General features: G+C 41.0%; 1 protein-coding gene across 1 annotated transcript; it reads right to left on the bottom strand.

Moving 5' to 3' along the window:
* Positions 1–2,115: 2,115 nt before the first annotated feature.
* GPX5 (epididymal secretory glutathione peroxidase) lies at positions 2,116–11,039 on the bottom strand. Its single transcript, XM_001504880.4, has 5 exons — positions 10,840–11,039; positions 7,868–8,021; positions 4,763–4,880; positions 4,229–4,328; positions 2,116–3,123 (listed from the first exon to the last, which is right to left on the bottom strand). Exons 1-5 carry the CDS (start codon positions 10,924–10,926, stop codon positions 2,908–2,910), a joined length of 675 nt encoding a protein of 224 aa, XP_001504930.1. The 5' UTR covers positions 10,927–11,039; the 3' UTR covers positions 2,116–2,907.
* Positions 11,040–19,058: the final 8,019 nt, after the last annotated feature.

Genomic DNA, 19,058 nt, shown 5'->3' with positions numbered 1-19,058 from the left:
AGCATCTCTAACACTCTACAAAGTTGACTACCATTCTGAAATTGTCTCTTATTACAGTAGTTTTGCTCACCCACCCTCCAAACACATGTGCATACACACATGGATTCTTTTTTAAAAAATTTCTTTTTTAAAGATTGGCACCTAAGCTAACATCTGTTGCCAATCTTCTTTTTTCCTTCTTCTTCTCCCCAAAGCCCCCCAGTACATAGCCGTATATTCTGGTTGTAGGTCCTTCTGACTCTGCTATGTGGGACACCGCCTCAGCATGGCCTGATAAGCAGTGCCATGTCCCCACCCAGGATCAGAACCAGCAAAACCCTGGGGTGCCAAAGAAAAACACACCAACTTAAACACTCGACCACGGGTCCAACCCCCATATATGCATTCTGGTGGTTGAGTGCTGCCATCTCTGGCCTGAATTATTTCAAGATCCGATAATCCCCATTGTTGTCAGTGAGGCTACTTCTCTTATCATCAGCTCAGGCCTATTGAGGACACTCATCACAGAACTTCTCAGTCATGCCCCTCTCCCTAGCATGTTCCTTTTTATTTTTTCAAACAGAATGTCATTTGGCCCTCCTGTGCCACATGGTCATCTAGTGGGCTTCCCAAGTTTACCTGGTAAATCCACTCTTCATGATCACTTTTCTGAGTTTTGATCCCTTCTTTCTGCCATCTGTCACAATAGTCCTGGCATTTCTACTACATTTAGTGAGAGCCATTTCTTTTTCCCAGCAGGAGAATCCTAACAAGGTGTTGGTTCTTGCCAGTGTGTAAAAATTCTATAGTTTGGGAGAATGCTCCAGTATCAATGAACTCTCCTTTAGCTAACTTTGTGTTCCACTCTCCTTGATCCAGAATCCTTAGAATCTAGTTCTATATGGGGCAGATGCTGAGAAGGTGGTAGAGGCACATGACGTTTGGCAGAGCAGAGACCTCTGCATTGGATTCAAGCAGGAAGGTCATGATAATCCCTAATAAGGAGGACTAGGTTGCTTCTAAAAGGCTCAGGGGGTCTTGGGAAATCTGGGGATTCAGATATTTGAATGCATCCAACCAGATGTCTCCATCCAATGTCTCAAGGTTATGTTCTTTTCATTCAAGGCCATGACAGAGGCATACAAGATAATCTAGTTTGACAATTTAACCTTCTTTGGGGTCCTATTATTCCTATGATTAAGTTTTTGACTGGAAGCTTAGCTTTTTGTGCCCTTGAGTTGTAGGATATGAAAGGTTCTTTATATCCTCCTATGGAGGGACTCTGGCTTTCACAGTTAGCCTTTATTTGATGAGATATCATCCTCAGCTTTTAATCATCTCTCTCCAAAGCATCCATTTCTTCTAGTAACAACCATCCAGTTCTGTTGTCTTATAACTCCCATCTCTCCCATATTTCTCAAGCACCTGATACGTTACATCTGCCTGTGCATATCCTTCCACCAGTATCCCGTCTCAGTTCAGGTGTGGTGAAAGTCTTAAAAATTGCACTGCTACTTCGTGTCAGTGGCTGTTTGTGCTCTACCCATCCCTCATTGCCAACCAGATGGTAGACAATTTTGCATCAAAAATTTCATCTTAGCATCTTCTTTCTCAGATCACATTTGGTACCAACTATTTCAGGTTGGGTTCCCTGGAAAAACTCCAAGATGGAGATTTGCATTCAGAAACCTTACTAGGGCATTACCTCAGAATCGGCACCTGAGGGGCAAAGAAGAGAAGCATAATTTGGCAGAGGGAAAAATTGGGCTGCAGTACCAGGAAGAAAAGGCATCAGCTTACCCCTTGGGGGTCTCTACAGCTGGGTTGAGCACTTCAAAGTTATCCTAAGTTGAGATATCAGAGCTTGGCCTTTATACCCCTCACTGGCTGTTAATTGGATACAGGCTGCCCCTGGAAAGGAGATATGACCTTGGCCTGAGGCAATTCCTGAGGAGGGATGACAATCGAGAGCCATCAGGTGACAACCTTCCAAGATTCTGGAAGGAAAGAGATTCTAAGAGGTTCAGGTAATTTGGGCAATACACCTTCTGTGATAGTCCACAGTGAGGAAGAGGAGAGAGATAAGACGAGTTTGTGCACAGGATAGGATTTAAAAACCACCACAGTGATCCCAGATGCTGCAGAAAACATTTTATTGGAGATGGTGGCAGGGCTGGTTCTGATGCTGTGGAATCTAGGGTTAAAAGGGGAAAGTCCATCCTTCAAAGGGTGCCCTGCCCAGGTGTCATAACCTGAATACACTAAAGATCAGACAATAAGGAAAGTTTTTGTAGGGTCCAAATTAGAGAGAGGCTCTAGGTCCCACTATCATGGAGATGTCCTTCCCTTCATGTGAGGGAATTTCCTGCTCCCACTCTACCTTAGGGCTCCTACAGGAGAATGACAGATCAGCGGGGGCAGGAGGGGGTGCAGGGCAGAGGTGTCATGGTTGAAGACTGATCTGAAAAGAGTTGGAAACTGACAGTACATGCTTATCTCAGGGGAGGAAAAATCTTATGGAGTGGAAACTAAATTGTATGGCCGTAACCCCATTGCTGTTTCTTTATCCTTAGGGTAGAGAGAGACGGGAGAGTCAAAATGTCTAGGAACATTCTTCTTCGGGATATTGTGGCACACTGAACCATCCTCATAGAAAGATGATTTTCCTTTGATGGATATGAATTCCTAATTTTAAACAGAGGTCTGAGGATTTAGGTTTCCATTCTTTTGTTCTTCACTCACATACTCTTGCAAGAAGAGATAGTAGTAGACTCGTGAGTATAAATCTACTCGGTAGAGAGTGGGAACTCTAACAGTATAGAGGTGATTTGGTCAAGTGGAGGCCATTGAGGAAGAAAGTGTAGTAAGAAGATGGACTTTTCTTTGAACAGGTCTTCATTGAGAAGCAGGGTGGCTCCTGGCCCCAAATCAGCCTCCCTTTTTAATTTTGAACTGCTTCAGGTACGCCAGGATATCTGACTTGACTGTACTGACCGGAGTCTTATGGAACCAGCGCATGACAGGGACTCCATCAGGCCCCACCAGGAACTTTTCAAAATTCCAGCGGATGTCATGGACCTTTATAGGTTCCCAGGATATATGTTTTAATGAGCCCAAAACATCAGAGGGGTGAGGACAGGAGTGCTGAAGCAGAGAGAGGGAAAAGAGAAACAACAACATCATTTCTGTTCCTGGATGATCAAGGCTATTTTCACCCACAGGTAATCCACTCCATCCCATACCTAGATATTTAAATTTCCTGTGATTCTTAGAAATTCTCTGAATCATCACCATGCCAACTACTAAGAATGTTATAGATATTACAGCAAAGGTCTGTTCCCTCTTTCTGTTTTGTTCTGTGACCCCATCACAAAATCATGCTGCTATGGGTAAGAAATGTCACCTCTCTTGCTTTTAGCTTCCTTTTCTGTAAAGCAAATTGCGTGGATTAGAATGTGGCTTCCCAGGTCATGGGTTCTGTGAACCAGTAGCATTTCAAATATATCTTTTGGAACCAACATAGAGTTACCAGAATTTCGTTTTGTCAAACAAGAAAAATTTTTTTAAAACATCATCACTTCACCATTTAATTTAAAAAATATTATTGTGAGAATAAATAACATATAGGTCATAATCCTAGAATAAAGGGTAGCCCTGTAAATTAGCCGAGTTTATGAAACCCTCCTTACACTGTCCTATTTTCTTCAATTTACTGAGGATATATGACAATCTCAAAGTGGGCCAGCCTTGGTCCACAAGCTAGCACTTAGGAACAATGAACTCTGGTGATCTTCAGGGACCCTTTCAGCTCTGACATTTTCTGTGTTTAGAAGCTGATGTTTCATAAGAGGCACTTACTATATTGTATTACACCTGTTCATTTCTGTCTCCCTCTCTACTATGAACTCATCAAGGGATAAGGACTGTGTCTTATTCATCTTTATACCCTTATTATCTAACACACTCCCATGTAGATAGCAAGCACTCAATAAATGTACCTTGAGTGAATGAATGTCAATGACAAAAGAGAGTGGTCCCAGTAAAAGCTGCCATTCTACACAACTCCACCACACTAAACGAGAGCCTCATAGATACTAGCAGATTAAACTCCAGACCCTATGCTGATCTGGAAGTCTCTTCCAAAGAGTCCAGTCTCACCCCCAGGCATGAGTCCTTGGGTCCATTTCTACTGCACCAACTCTATGCTAGGAATAGTAGAGAAGAAGAGGCTTGTCAGTAATTCACTTACCTTCAAGAAGGTGAAGACTTTCTGTTCTTTTTCACCATTCACATCTCCTTTCTCAAAAAGCTGGAAATTAGGTACATATCCTCCCCCCGGACGGACATACCTGCAATGAATCATAATGTTCCTGGGAAGCTCCAGAATATAAGAGAGAAATTTATGATGGGACACCAATAGCAGACAGGGTTGGGAAGGGAAAATAAGGCTTTTCTTTTTTTCTTTTTACTTTGAGCTCCCTGATTCACTTTATTTTTCTCTATTCCACAAGCTGTCCCTGTCCCCTACATTGTTTCTGTACCAGCTATTTCTGTGCTCCTGCTCTCCCATGGTTCATCCAGGTCTCACTACCAAGGGAGGAGGAGAGAGTCTCTGGACACTGCCAGACTCATATCAGGGTAGGCCAAAGTGAAAATCAGGGTACAGATGCCTCTGATCCTATTAATCCACCACCCATCCAGAACCTCCCCTACCTGGAAGGGCCTCTGGAGACTGAGGAAAGGTAGACAGGGGCTTCCTATAAGGTTTCAAGCAGGCACTTACTTCAGCCCCGGAAGGATCTCTGAGTTCTCTCCTGGTTCTTGCTTTCCAAATTGGTTGCAGGGGAAGCCCAGCACTACTAAGTCGAAGGGCTTCAGCTCCTCCTGAAGTGTGTTCAGTTCTATGGGTAGAGAAGGGACAATATGGTGGCCTGGCTAGAGACCCTGGAGGTCTCCATTTTACAGAGGTGAATACAGGCCCAGAGAAGGAAAAATCTCTAGGACAGAAAGACTATTAGCAGCAAGGCTGACGTTAGATACTGGAGCTCCAGACACCCATTCAAAAGTCTTTTATTATCATGCAGTATTTCTCAAATTTGCAGCACATTGGAATCAGCTGGGGGCCGGGAGAATTTTCTGATTCCATTCCTCTGAGATAGGGCCCAGTCGTCTTTATTATTCAAAAGCTCACCAGGTCACTGTTGGTGGGATTGTAGATTGGTGTGACTGCTATGGAAAATAATATGGAGATACCTCGAAAAATTAAAAATAGAGCTATCATAGATCCAACAATCCCACTTCTGTGTATATATGCAAAAGAATAGAAAGCAGGGTCTCAAAGAGACACTTACACACCCATGTTCATAGTAACACTATTCATAATAGTCAAGAGGGGGAAGCAACTCAAATGTCCATCAATGGATGAACGGATAAACAAAATGTGACATATACACACAACAGAATATTGTTCAGCTTTAAAAAGGAAGGGAATTCTGTCACATGCTACAACGTGGATGAACGTTGAAGACACTATGCTAAGTGAAATAAACCAGACATAAAAAGACAAATACTATATGATTCTATTTATATGAGGTATATAAAATAGTCAAATTTACAGGAACAAGAAGTAGAATGGTGATTACCAGGGGCTTGGGCAAAGGGGAAAAAGCAAGGTGTTTAATAGGTATAGAGTTTCACTTTTGCAAGATGAAAAAGTTCTGGAGATTTGTTTAAGAACAATGTGAATGTATTTAACGCTACTGAACATCGCACTTACAAATATTAAAATGGTAAATTTTAGGTTATGTCTTCTTTTACCGCAATTTAAAAAAAAGTTTACCATGTGATTTTTAAACAAAGCTGATGTTAGCTTTGAATATCACTGCTCATCAGTTTGCCTTTCCTGGTTGGTTAACTGAATCTTTCTTTTTTAAAAGGAAGGACAGGATGTGAACCATGAGAATGGGCTTATCTCTTCTGTACAGGCTGGTTAGCCTGGGTGGAGTGGAAGGAAAGCTGACAGGGACAAAGAGAACCAGAGAAATTCCAAGTAGAGCTTTCTGGTGTTCTTAACAATCCTTAGGATGTTAAAGATGCATTCTACCTAAAAATTCTCCTTGATATGACAAAACACAAGCTTCCAACTGCATTCTTTCACCATTTTCTACAAGTTTTCTAATTTGTCTGCTTAGACTTTTATAATCATCTGTGTTAACCCTTTCTGGGTTAAATGCCTTCAGTCCCCTGACAAACACTGGCCAGTGCCATTCAGATTCTGCTTCAGCCAACTGGTCAACTGGTATCTCCTCTTAGTCCCTTTTCTCTTTTTTATTCTTTCTTGCTTTTTTTTTACAAAATAAAGATTGCTTTCCTGTTTCCGCGTGGTTCCTCAGTACCTCTCCCCACATCCTTCCTTATTGTCTTCAGTCACAGGTGATTTCAAGAGTAATCACTTACTCTTGGAAAGAAACAACAAATTAGGAAACTCATCTTCCAGTCTTTGAGCAACTATGCCTCAGTTTCCTCATCTGTCATGTACAGAGTGGGAACTCAATAAATTGATTTTTAAAGTCCCTATAAATTGGTAAAATGAATTATGGTCCAATAGAATATTATTCAATCTTAAAAAAAGGGTGAGGAAATGGTCTGAACTCTAAAGCACTTTATTTATTTAAAAGAGCAAAGCGGCAAATAGTATTTAAGGTATGTTATCAACAAAGGGAAAAGCAGAAAAAGGAATCTATCCATATACTTTGTAAATATGATAATATTGGTCATTTGAAGGGAAGGGAAGGAAGTGGAAAGATTTTTCACTCTAAACTTTTTTATCCCTTTAATTGGTGAGCCTTGTGAATATTACCTACTCAAAACATAACATAACCAAAAATAAAAACATGAAGTTCTTATTCGTTCAAATGTAAGAAGTGCATCTGTTTCTGGTAAAATTCATCCTGTTCATTATTCGTTGGCTTTTAAACCACATGGCCTAAGATATGAGAAAGACAAAATTATTCCCTGAAAAAGTACAGAGAGAGAGAAAACTACACCTAAAGAAGGCACTGAGGATGGAGGAGTTTTTCCCTCCCTTATTGCCTCCCCTGCCAGCCTCACTCTAGTCAAAAGCAGCTCCAGGTGCCAGCCTGGTGGCTTAGTGGTTAAGTTTTCACACTCTGATTCAGTGGCCTGAGGTTTGCTGGTTCAGATCCTGGGTGCAGACCTACACCACTCATCAAGCTATGCTGTGGCAGCATCCCACATACAAAATAGAGGAAGATTGGCATAGATGTTAGTTTAGAGCCAATCTTCCTCACCAAAAAAATAATAATAATAATAAGCAGCTCCAGGTATAAAACTGCTTCCCCCCTTTTTCCTGCCTTTATAAGTTACCTGTAAAACCTGGAAAAAGTCTCAAAAATATTGATCCTCTCTCCTGTATTTACCAAGGAGATTTGAATTTTCAGAGAGGCTCCCAGTTCTCAGATATATATTGATTCTCCTGGAAATCTCAGGAGCAAAGCAGAGGCAGCACATAGGGAGGGGTTAGCAAACTTTCTCTGTAAAAGTCCAGATAGTAAATATTTCAGACTTTAGGACCCAGATGTTCTCTGTCACCACTATTCATACGACTACTCAACTCTGACTTGTAGCGTACAATCAGCCACAGACAGTATGTAAACAAATGGGGATGGCTGTGTTCCAATAAAACTTCATCTACAAAAACAGACCGGCCAGATTTAGTCTATTTGCCATAGTTTGTTGACTCCTGAAATGGAAGAATGAAGTCACCTGAGCATGAGTATTTATTCTGATACATAATTATAATTATAACAATTTAGAATACAATGAGCTGGAAAATGTAGTCCAAGGAGACCTGGCTATGAATTCTTACCAGGATATTGAGCAGTCAGACCACAATAAGTGGCCACATTGACAAAAAGGACAGGCTTGCCCGCATACTGATTGAACTGAATGTGTTCCTTTCCATTAAGAGTGACGGCGCTATATTCATAGATGGTGTCTTTCACATCTTTGTAGCAATCTGTCTGGAAGATTAAAAAAATGATAATATTAATAACAACAATTACTAACATCTGTGTAATCTTTCAAAGAATAATATATGTATAAAGTAAGACCCAGAAAACAAACAAGAATTGTCTAAGGTGTCAATGACAAGACTGAAACTTAGGTCTTGTGCCTTAAAAGCCAATGGTGTTTTGAGCAACAAGCAGTCAAGTCTCTTTCTATTATCCTGGAAGAGGCAGGATATCAGGAAATACTTGGATAAATGAAAAGAGCAGAGATTCATGAGCTGGGATGGGAGGACCTGGAAGTAAGTGGAGAAAAGCACACTGTCTTTCAGGCTTCTGTGAAAATGAGCCTATTCCTTGCCTCTGGATTGAAGGTATCTTGCCTAGACTCTCTCAGTGAAGGGAAGGTTTTAAATTGCATAAGTATTTGAAGATGACCAAGTTACTTCTTTAACCTTCACTAGGTCTTCTGACTTCTTATTCCATTCATCAGCATGGTGGAATGGAAAGAACTCTGGCCTGGGAATCGGAAGCCAGCTCTATTGTCAAATTCCTTTGTGAACCTGGGCAATTCTCATCCTTGACCCTTAGTTTCCCCATGGGCAAAATGAAGATATTTGTCTAGATTCCTATCAGATCCTCAAGGTGGCTTCCAGGTTTAACATTCTAGAATCTAATATAATCCCCATCTTGAATAGTTTTCCCTCTCGTGTCACTCTTACTCATATGAATCTTACAAGCCAATACTGTGAAACTCTAACTTTTTGTTCCTCCCAGGAAAGGAGATGGAGAGCTCAATAGTCCATCCACAAGTAGGTGACTAAAATCTGTCTGGTGGCATCCAACTTATCACATACCTAGCTCCTCACCCCCTTGTTCTCTAGGTATCTAATACTTGCCTTCATCATCAACTTCATCTATCCTATTCCTTCTCAAATCTCCTGAACATATTTGAACAGAGCTGTACATAACAGAAATAATTTCCACGCAACAGAAATAACTTCCCCATGAAATTCTTGTTGTCTTTAGGTTAAATTCCTCTATCAGGCAGATCTCATCTTATTCCTCCTCTGTCTCTATCCACGGCAGGGTAAATGCAGTACCCAAAGTGTACTGACTCCACAGTGCTTACCAGCATATCTTTATCCATTTCCCTATATTGAAGAAGCTGCTACAAATTGTTCATAGAATACTGGGAATATAAAATAGGAAGTATGAAAAGGAAGCTACCAAACCACATTGTGAGAAAAAGACAGAAAGGAATTGACCAGAAAAGAGAAAAGGACTTTACTTGATAAGGAAGGTCCACACTCAAACTAGACCACCTGGAAACGCAATGGACCAGAAAGGGTTTTAGCCAAACACCATCTGCTTCCACTTAAAGGAGGGATGCGACACAAAATCAAACCAAACTTTTTCCAACCTTACAAGCCCACTGCTTCTATCACTAGCACACCAGGTTGTAGCTACTCAGTCTCTACTCTTGGGGAAAAAGGCATTTTCTCTATGCAGGCTTTTGCACTTTTTCCTAAATACATATATACATTCATGCACCAGCAAAACTGAGACATATAAAAGAGAATATTACATGAAAGCACCCATTTCCCCTTCTATGATGCCTGGTTCCAAGCTAAACATTTTAAAGAATTTGGCTTTCATCTTTGCTGCTGCAATGAAAATCACTGAAAATCATGTTGGGCACTTAGGGTACAGGAAGTGTGGACTTAGAGAGACTCTGGACTTAAAGGATCCTTTTAGTTCAGCTTACTCCTGACATTCGTTGCTGTTCGAAATTTATTCAAGTCTGCATCATATCAAATACCTCCAGATCCAGCTTTTATTAAACAAAAGCTACGGCTCAAGATCTCCAAACCCAGTTAGGCAACACTGGGTAATATAAAAACCATATTAATTCTCAAAAATAGAGAGTCATCCAGGAGGTTCTCTAGTCAATTTCAGAGAGGGAGGAAGATCTTACTAGAGCTGCCTTTTATAGAACACATTATATGTGTAATACTTATTGCTCACTCACTCCTAAGGTAGGTGAATGCTAACCACAAATTTATAATGAGAGAGTAGAGGCTAACAGAGGTGAAGTGACCTGTCCCAGGCCAAAAGTGGTAACCTCCTATGTGAATGAGAGTTACCCCTAACTTCATGATTCTGTTTTGCCTCCGAGTCTTCTAGTTCATTGCTATCCTTCCCTGAACTCTCCGTCCCATTGCCATACACATGTGTTTTATCCATAAAGCAACTGAACCATGAATTAGGAATAAAACTGAGGCCAGAATCCAAGACTCCTGATTCCAAATCCAGTTGTTTTAGGCCTCTGTTTATCTTTTCTATGTGTTTTATATTTCTCCAATAACTCTCTGACTTTACCCATCCCTAAAATTTCCATATTGTTTCTTTCCTCCTCTTCATGGGTTTCCCACGGAGCCGCATCTGATAGGAGTCAGCTTGGCCTCTCCTTCAAACCCTGGTCCCCACCCACTCTGATGCCCAGCCCTGTCCTATGCCTCAGACTCTGCTCTGATGCAGATACTGATGTGGCTGGAGAGGTATCCAGGCAACCTCTACCTGGAGAAGAAGGGGAGAAAGGATCACAGTAAGGAGACTCTTTTTCCCCTACATATATTCAACTCAAGGAACGCCCATGTATAGGAGTGAACAAGATTCAAGGAGAAGAAAAGAAAACTTTAGGGGAAACCACAAAAGGGAAGAAAGCAGAGGCTGAGTCTTACAAGAAGGACTGGAGGGAGAGATCTTGGAACAGAATAGAAGAGTCACTCTACCTTTGAGCCCTGCCTTGTCCTCTTTGGAAGTCACTCACCTTCATCTTCTCTGCATTGTTTTCTGTCTGCACAAAGCCTGCTAGGAGAAGGAGGAAAAGATAGGAGGCCCTTAACTGTGCAGTCATGACTAGTGTTTGTAGATCGCTAATCTGAGGTCTTCGCGTACCTGAGCAGCCTTTTGATACCGTGGCAGGAACTAGCCCAAGACTGCACAGGCCAATAGCAAAGTGGCAAGGATTTCTGAGGCATGAGTAGGGCATAAGGAGGTAGAATTCAAACCACATCCTCACCTACACACACCCCCATGAGCACTCAGCGCTCACCAGTGCGATGAGGATCTGGGACTCATAAATTCTGGCAGAATTATGAAAAGGTGATGGCAAGCCCTCCATGGTCTTGAAGACTATTGTCTGTTTTTACTGAGTGGATAGGAGTGTCTAGATGCAGACGCAGCCTCTCAGACATTGCAGTAAAGTCACTGCAAAAGAGCTAACATATACATTCCAAATACTATCCTAATATTATCTGAGCTTAAAACCACAAAGGATGGACCACCTAGGATCTCTCTAAGAGAGTTGGAAGGAAGCTGGCCCTGAAGAGGAAAAACATTCACAATATATGTGAAGGAAGCACATTAATATGTTCATCATGCTTATAAGTGCTTTCAAGTACTTATGAATCAATAAGAAAAAACAACCACCCCAATAGAAAAACGGGCACCAGACGGTAAACCAGATGGCATCTGTGGTAGGATACAATGTTCTCCCTCACCAATAATCAAAGAGGTATAAATAGGAAAAGATGCATTCTGCACTTATCAGATTGGCCAAAGTTAAAAGGAACAGTTGTACCCAGCTTGGGTGTCAGTCTGGTATAGGAGGCTCTTAACACTCTAGCGGGGGGCGGGGCGGGGGGCAGGGAGGGACTACTAATGGCTGCCGACTTTCTGGAAGATAATCTGCCATTCCAAATGCAGTGCTTTTTAAAAAGTCAATAACTTTTTTAAGCTTTTTATTTTGAAATAATTATAAATTTATAGGAAGTTGCAAGTACTCCTCTTAATCTCCTGGAAGTCCTAGGGCCAAGAAGGATAATAGAAATGAGACACCAGATCCTTTGTCTCTCAACCGGCCTAAGAACCCCCATCCAGTCAGCAGCAATTTCCTACAACTGCTCAATAGTCTCAGCTAAAATTTTGGAATAGATGAGTTGACGATGCGGACATGGAGCCCTAGGAATTGCTGGGTTTCTCACATAAATAACATTAGTGCCCACCAACCTCCTGGGAGGCTGGCCAAGACCTTCCTCCTCCCTCTTGTCTACAGCACAGTTTTACTTTTTGGACCTCAAGCACTAAGGTTTGAGTTAACGATACTCCTAAATTCATGATCATTTGTCCTTGAAAGCTCCCTCTCTTGTTTTATTTATTATTCATACCCAAACTCCCTTGATTTTTTATTCCAAAATTCCATTCTCCTTTTTCTCTCCCCATAGGGGTATAATATGTTTAATATGCATATTGCTTGTATTCCTGAAAAACTCTATGTTTCTCATCAGATTATTAGCCCCTTAAAGTTTAAAAACTTAATTATTCATTTTTTTTTTTCCATTTGGACATCAGATTCAAAGGGTTGAGTTAATCAAACTCTTAAACTTATGGAATTTTATCATCATTAGGCTGTGTGATGATTCTCATTATATTAATTTTTAAATTTTTTCTCCCAATCCTACCTCTCCGAGAGGAGGAGTGGCAAGGAAACTGTTATTGGAGACTGGAAAGTTGGCAGCCTTTGTTCTATTGCAACAAAACACTTGGTAAAACTGTAGCCTGAAGACTTAGAAGGTAAAATGCCTAAAACAAGGGTGGATGTTGGTGTGGGTTGGCTGTTCTAAAACTTTGGAATTAAAAGAAAGGGGTGAATTCAGCAACTAACTGGGCTCCAATGAGACAACTAACAAAGAGATGTTGGAAAGTATTTGCATTAGTCCAAGAGGCTCGGGTTTGTTTCCCTTTACCACACTTCCCACACGCCTCTCCCTCCTCCCACGGGTTTGCACTTCCAGCTCAGCTTTACTAATGCCCACGTTTATTGAAATGATAAATTCTTCCTCTCCAGTTCTAAGTTCCTTTCCACCCAGCCCCCTCCACCAGCCCTGGCTCTTCTGGTTCACACAAAAAGCTGCCTCCACCTCCTTAAAACTGAAGTCCCGGTGGGGTTTAATTCCTGTTGCTGGTGGAGTCTGGGCATTCGTAAGCTGGCTTGGAAAACAGAAGCTTTCTGTTTTCCCAGATTTCTGATCTCTTCTCAGAGGCCTCTTATCTAGGGGGAAGAGCTCAAAACAATGTCTGACCCAGCTACAAAGCTCCCAAAGCCTTTTAGAGTAGCGGTACAGGCTTCCAGCTTGGTAGCACCTCTCTGCCCACACATGCTGATTCTCCTGCCCTCCTCCTGTCTATCACAGTTTGATCTGGAACTATGGAAATTAAAACATCAAGCCTCAAAAATAATGTACCTCAGTTCCTTCATCCTTCCCAAGCTGTGTGACTTTGGGCAAGTTACCCTCTGTACCTCTAGTCCTCATTTGTAAAATTGGGAGAATAATAAGAAGAACTTCATAGGGTTAATTTTAAAAATAAAGGAGATAATTCATTTAAACTCTTACCACTGGACCAGGCCCAAGGTTAATCCATTGTTAATTCAACAGATGAAGAAATTGATGGTCAAACAGAAAAACTGATTTACCCAAAGTCATATGTTTGTGATGGTGGAATTACACGTTTCTCCTCCCTTGCTTTTATAAATTCCTTACTTTCTTAGATGCTTTATCTTTGCTAATTATACAATAACTACTATATTAGAAGAGAAACTTTGATCATAAGCTCTACCTCAATTGTCAGATCACGTGGCCTAAAATCTCTGTCTTACTAAGTCTCTGTGTTCCACTGTTTTAGTTTCCTGGGAGGCAAGAACTCTGTCTGTGATTAGAGAAGGTTCAGGAACTCAGACTCAGCTGGGGACCACATGGCGCACTTCCTGTCGTGGTCTATCTGATTATATCACATAACTGCTGCCTTCTCTTCACAGCTTCCACCAGAGCCACATCAAATTCCTGTTATTTCCTTTCTGGAATGCTAAAACAATCTCCTACTTGTCTTGTCTCTTCCAGGCTCTTCTCTTTCAATGCTTTTTTTCTATCATCCTGCTGCCACTGGAACCTCTACACACCTGTCTGATGATATCCTTCCACTGATAAAGGGTGAATGAGGCTAGCCAATTTACTATAGCATCAAATTCAGAATCTCCAGCATGATAGCCAAATCTCTCCTGATGGGATCTCAACCTCCTTCCCAGTCTTCCCTCCCAGTGGCTCCTCCTGTGAATCTCATACTTCAGACAAGCTAAATTCTTTCCACTCACCAAAACACACTTTGGACTTAGATTCCTGATCTTGGAGGTCAATTATGCTGAGTGCTTTGGGAATTCACCTCCCCCACTCCAAATTATCTATGTATTTATTCCCACTGAAAGGATAGGGAATGCTACTTTATCAAATTTTACCAAACAAGATTTTAAGTGGAAATGTTTGTGACTTGAGCCCTAGATTAAGGCTGAAAACCAACCCAGGCCTAAATTGGACCATAAGGTTTATCACTTCCTGACTTTAAAAATCCTACAATTACAAACAGTCCATGATCTTAAGTAGATCAAGGTGGCAAAAATCAACCAGAGCCTATTTTTCCCAGTCAGACTTCAATTTTTCCTTGAGGTAGAATTCTTGTGAGGATAACTTTCTTGCTCAAGGTCACACAGCTAGTGAGTGGCAGTTTAGACACTGAAATAAAGCCTTTCAGCCTCCCTATCCCAGCTTCTATTGATGACTTAATCCTACCTAAAAATCAACACCAAGTTTCCTATTTCTAATTCCTTTGGTCATAAAGGAAGCAGGCCCAGTTCTTGCTGGGATGCAGTCCACCTCTTCGTCCCAGATTCAAGCACAGCCTTTGCAACGACTCAAATCTGACTTAGAGATTTTTGTCCACCATTTTGTTTTAGTAGAATATTTTCCCTAAGTTAGACAATCTCCACTGGCAACTGGGACTCCCATTCAGGTCTCTAGGATTTTCTCTACTCTGGGTTACAAGTACGAAGCATAAGATCTACTCCTAAGCCTGCCATTTGAAAGTAATATTGCTTATGTTTACATAGGATTCACAGTTCACAAATCTCCCTCACATCAATGATTTCATTTAGCCTTCACTATCAGCCAGTTACATAGGTAAGAAAGGCATTATTTTCTCAAATTTGCAATGGAAAAGTGAGGTTCAGAAAGAGGAAGTCACTTGGGCAAAGTCTCATAATAGTGTAGATCTAGATTATAAACTTGAGTTTTTATTCCAAATCTTCTTGTCTCTCTAATCTAGGTTCAATCCCCCATAATATATATGTTTAGAAATGGGGGAAAGTTTTAGAAAATTACTGTCCTTTTGCATTTAATTTTCATCTTCATGTGTTCTTAACCTTCTAACCTCCTTCCCCAAACATGTTGAGGTTTGGTGCTCACCTCTGGTCTAGGCTGACTGTGGCCATGAACCTTCACTGAGCATCTGACCCTGATACGCAGACTTTCTGAAGAGTCTGCCAAGCTTTCCTCCCCCAGGCTGCTCCAAGAAGAACACTGCTTCTTGGAGATTGGGGTGGGGAGGCGGTGAGAGGAATGATGTGTACTCCCCTAGGCAGTGTTCTTGTCTATTACTCCTGTCTAAATGGGCTGGAGGAGGGCGCGGGAGAGAGAGCTCTGTGTCCATGAACAACCACAGGAATGTGATTAACCCACACCATTCAAAACGAGATGCTCTCCCACCTGGAAATTCTCTAGTCTGTGACTCAGGCTCTTGCTGCTTCCTGGGAAAGAATAAATATGCCCCATGTCACCAACACACACTGCAAGCCATCACCAACAACTCAATAGAACTGTCAGACATTGGGAAAAAAAAAACCTCTACAGGTCTCAGTTTACCCATTTACAAAAGGAGGGGGTTGGAACAGAAAGTCACCAAAGTTCCTTCTAAGGCTGACATTCTTAGTTTATTTTCTCAGCTTTTGAGAGATTCTGATCACCTTTGAAACTGATCTGACCAATTCCTACCCCTAGATAATTGGGAAACAAGAGTAATAATCAAGAAATTTTACAAATTTTAAACTCAAATGTGTCTTATTGGTCATGTTTTCCAGAACACAACTGTATACATGAGAAACAGATGCTCAGTAAAGTGGAGAGATTGCCTCATCCGAGTCACAAGGCCAGGGCTAGACACATCCACGGCTCTGATCCCACAGCTGTCTCTATCCACGTTGCAATCAGAGTGAGATTCAGAACAACCACTTAGAGGCTGAGACCACTTGGCTGCTCCTCTCCCTGTGACAACTTATGAAAGACACCAAGGGCAGAGGGAAAACACCAGAACTTCACCTAGAAACTCACTGCAGTCATCCCGGGGACATCTCAAGGACAAGGTTGGCTTTCTTTCTGAATAAGATCAGAAGAGGCAGGAAATATTTACAGATGAAGTGATGTGATGTTTGGAATTTGCTTCAGAATAATTCAGTGTGTACGTGTGTAGGTATGGGGGGGTTGGTAAGAAGCACATACAAGTGTAAATAAAATGAACTCGGCCTTGAGTTGTGTTGATCATGGTTGAAGAGGGTAATAGGTATATGAGGCTAGTCATACTCTTCTCTCTTCTGTTTCTATGTTTGAAACTTTCCGTAATGAAAAGTTTAATAAAAAGTAAGAAGCTGGAAATACTTGGGGTAGGAGGCTTCTTAAAACTGATGGATAGAAAAGGAATAGAGCAGATTAGAGGATAAACAAGAGAGGAAAATGGGGAGGGAAGGGAAATGAAAAAAAAAAAAAGAGAAAGAAAAAATGGGGACTTATATTAGCATTCACTGAGCCCTTACTATGTGCCAGGCATTTCCAGATATAAATTCTCAATTAATCTTTATTTTAAAAGTTAATATTGTTATGTTCTATTACAAAGAAGAAACTAATACATAGAAAAATTAAATAACTTGCTCAAAATCACACAGCTAGAAAGAACTCAAAGCCAGATCTGTTTAAATCCTAAATCCAACCATTTTTCCCTATACACAATGGGGAGGGAGGAAGGAAGAGAGCAACAAGAGACAGCAAATAGTAGAAAGTGTAGAAATGGAAAAAATACGAGAAAGAATGAGGTTTAGTGAATTCAGAATCAGATATTCAGTTGATAAGAAGGCCTTCCAAAGCCATTTCCGAAATGGCAAGTAACAAGGGTTGGCAATGCTCAAACCTTGACTCTTCTGAGGAATGAGTAATCTTCCATTCAGGATAAGCTAATAGAGAATCCGCTATGTGCCATCTGCTGAGTTTGCTAGGAGGGAACCAACAAATAGTCCCTGTCCCCTAATGGTGTCAACAATCCGGAGGATCCATGAGCTCTCAGACGTTTGTGACTGGCCCTGCCACTAACTTCTTGTGAATGTGCATGAGTGTGTGTGTGTGTGTGTATGTTCAAGCTAAATTATAGCAGAAAGAGAACAAGGAAGAGATAAACACAGAACCTGAGGAAAATAATATGTTAGTCCTCAACGATGATAAAGCAACATTATTTAACACCCACTTTGCTTCTTTCTTCTCCATTAAGAAGAATACATATTTAAACAGAGAAGAAGAAAAAAATGCAGGATGAAGAAGGAATTTAAATTTAAAATTGAGGGATTAATAAAAGCCATTCTACTTGTTGTCAGTGAATTTGTGGGCACAAGCACAGACAGGTAGACTTCAAGATAAAAATTAAAACCTTAAGTTTTCTGCATTGGTTCTGCAATCAAAAGTAACATTCAAATACTTAACACTATCGAATGGGCACAACCAATCAGAACAAGTGCTGGCCTCCAAAAAGTGGCATGCGTATTCCCATATCCATCCCTGCCTGCCAATCGCAAGAGACAGGTGTCTTGATAGACATGTAAATGTCCTGACTTCAAAGTAGAAGAAATGAACTCCAGAACCTAAAGAAGTTGTATTTAGGGCCATTGCTGCTTTTTAGGACATATTTTAAATAGACGATTTATAAAGATGTGAGTGCAGAACACTGAATGGCAGCATGGGGTTACCCAAAGTCAGTCACAAACATCTTAAAGTCATAAGTTAAATTCTAGGTTAGGGCTAAAGTTTCTACACTTAGCCTCGTTCTGCCATACAAACTTATAATTTATTTGATGGAAGATACAAAAAATATGCTGACCAAATATATAGATCATTAATAGCTGGTAAATGTAGCTATTAGGATAGATGACAGAATTAAGATTTAAAAGATCACTGGCCTGGGTAGAGAGTAAAATAGGCACCAACATTATAATGGCAATTCATATAAACTTACATTGACTTTTACTTTAAGTCAAAAGTAAACCAATAAAAACAAAAAATAAAGATAAGTGGGGCTGGCCTGGTGGCTTAGAGGTTAAGTTCATGGGCTCAGCTTCCGCAGCCCAGGGTTTTGAGTTGTAGGTTGGGATCCCAGACACGGACATACACACTGTTCATCAAACCATTCTGTGACAGCATCCCGCATACAAAATAGAGGAAGATTGGCACAGATGTCAGCTCAGGGCGAATCTTCCTCGGGGGTGGGGGGGAATATATATATATATATACACACACACATATAAATTAATACACCAGGCCATATTCTAAGAGAGTCAGGATATAAGCTGGCTCCCAATATATATTTGCTGAATGACTGAACTAATGAAGACAGGAAAAAAAAGAAATGATCTGCCTGCCTCTATTTTTGGCCCCCTACAGGACATTTACTATACAGCAGGCAGAGTGAACTTTTCAAAAAAAAATACACTTAAAATCTAATCACAGTGTTTCCCCATTTATAATTCCCAAAGCATCTCAGAGAACTTAGCATAAGATACAAATGATCTACAAAGTCTTATGTAATTTGAGCCCTGCATTTCTTTCCTTTTTTTTTTTTTTTGGCGAGGAAGATTGGCCCTGAGCTAACATCTGTTGCCAATCTACCTCTTTTTGCTTGAGGAAGATTGTCACTGAGCTAATCTGTGCCAATCTTCCTCTGTTTTATGTGGAACACCACCACAGTGTGGCTTGACAAGGGGTGCTAGGCCCATGCCTGGGATCAGAACCTGTGAACCCTGGCTACTGAAACCGAGTGCGTGAACTTGACTACTATGACACCGGGCTG

The sequence above is a fragment of the Equus caballus genome, chromosome 20 (genome assembly GCF_041296265.1).
Source record: "Equus caballus isolate H_3958 breed thoroughbred chromosome 20, TB-T2T, whole genome shotgun sequence".
In the NCBI taxonomy this organism is placed as follows: domain Eukaryota; kingdom Metazoa; phylum Chordata; class Mammalia; order Perissodactyla; family Equidae; genus Equus; species Equus caballus.
Note: the sequence above shows the minus strand (reverse complement) of the source record. Positions and strands in the feature narration are given on the sequence as shown.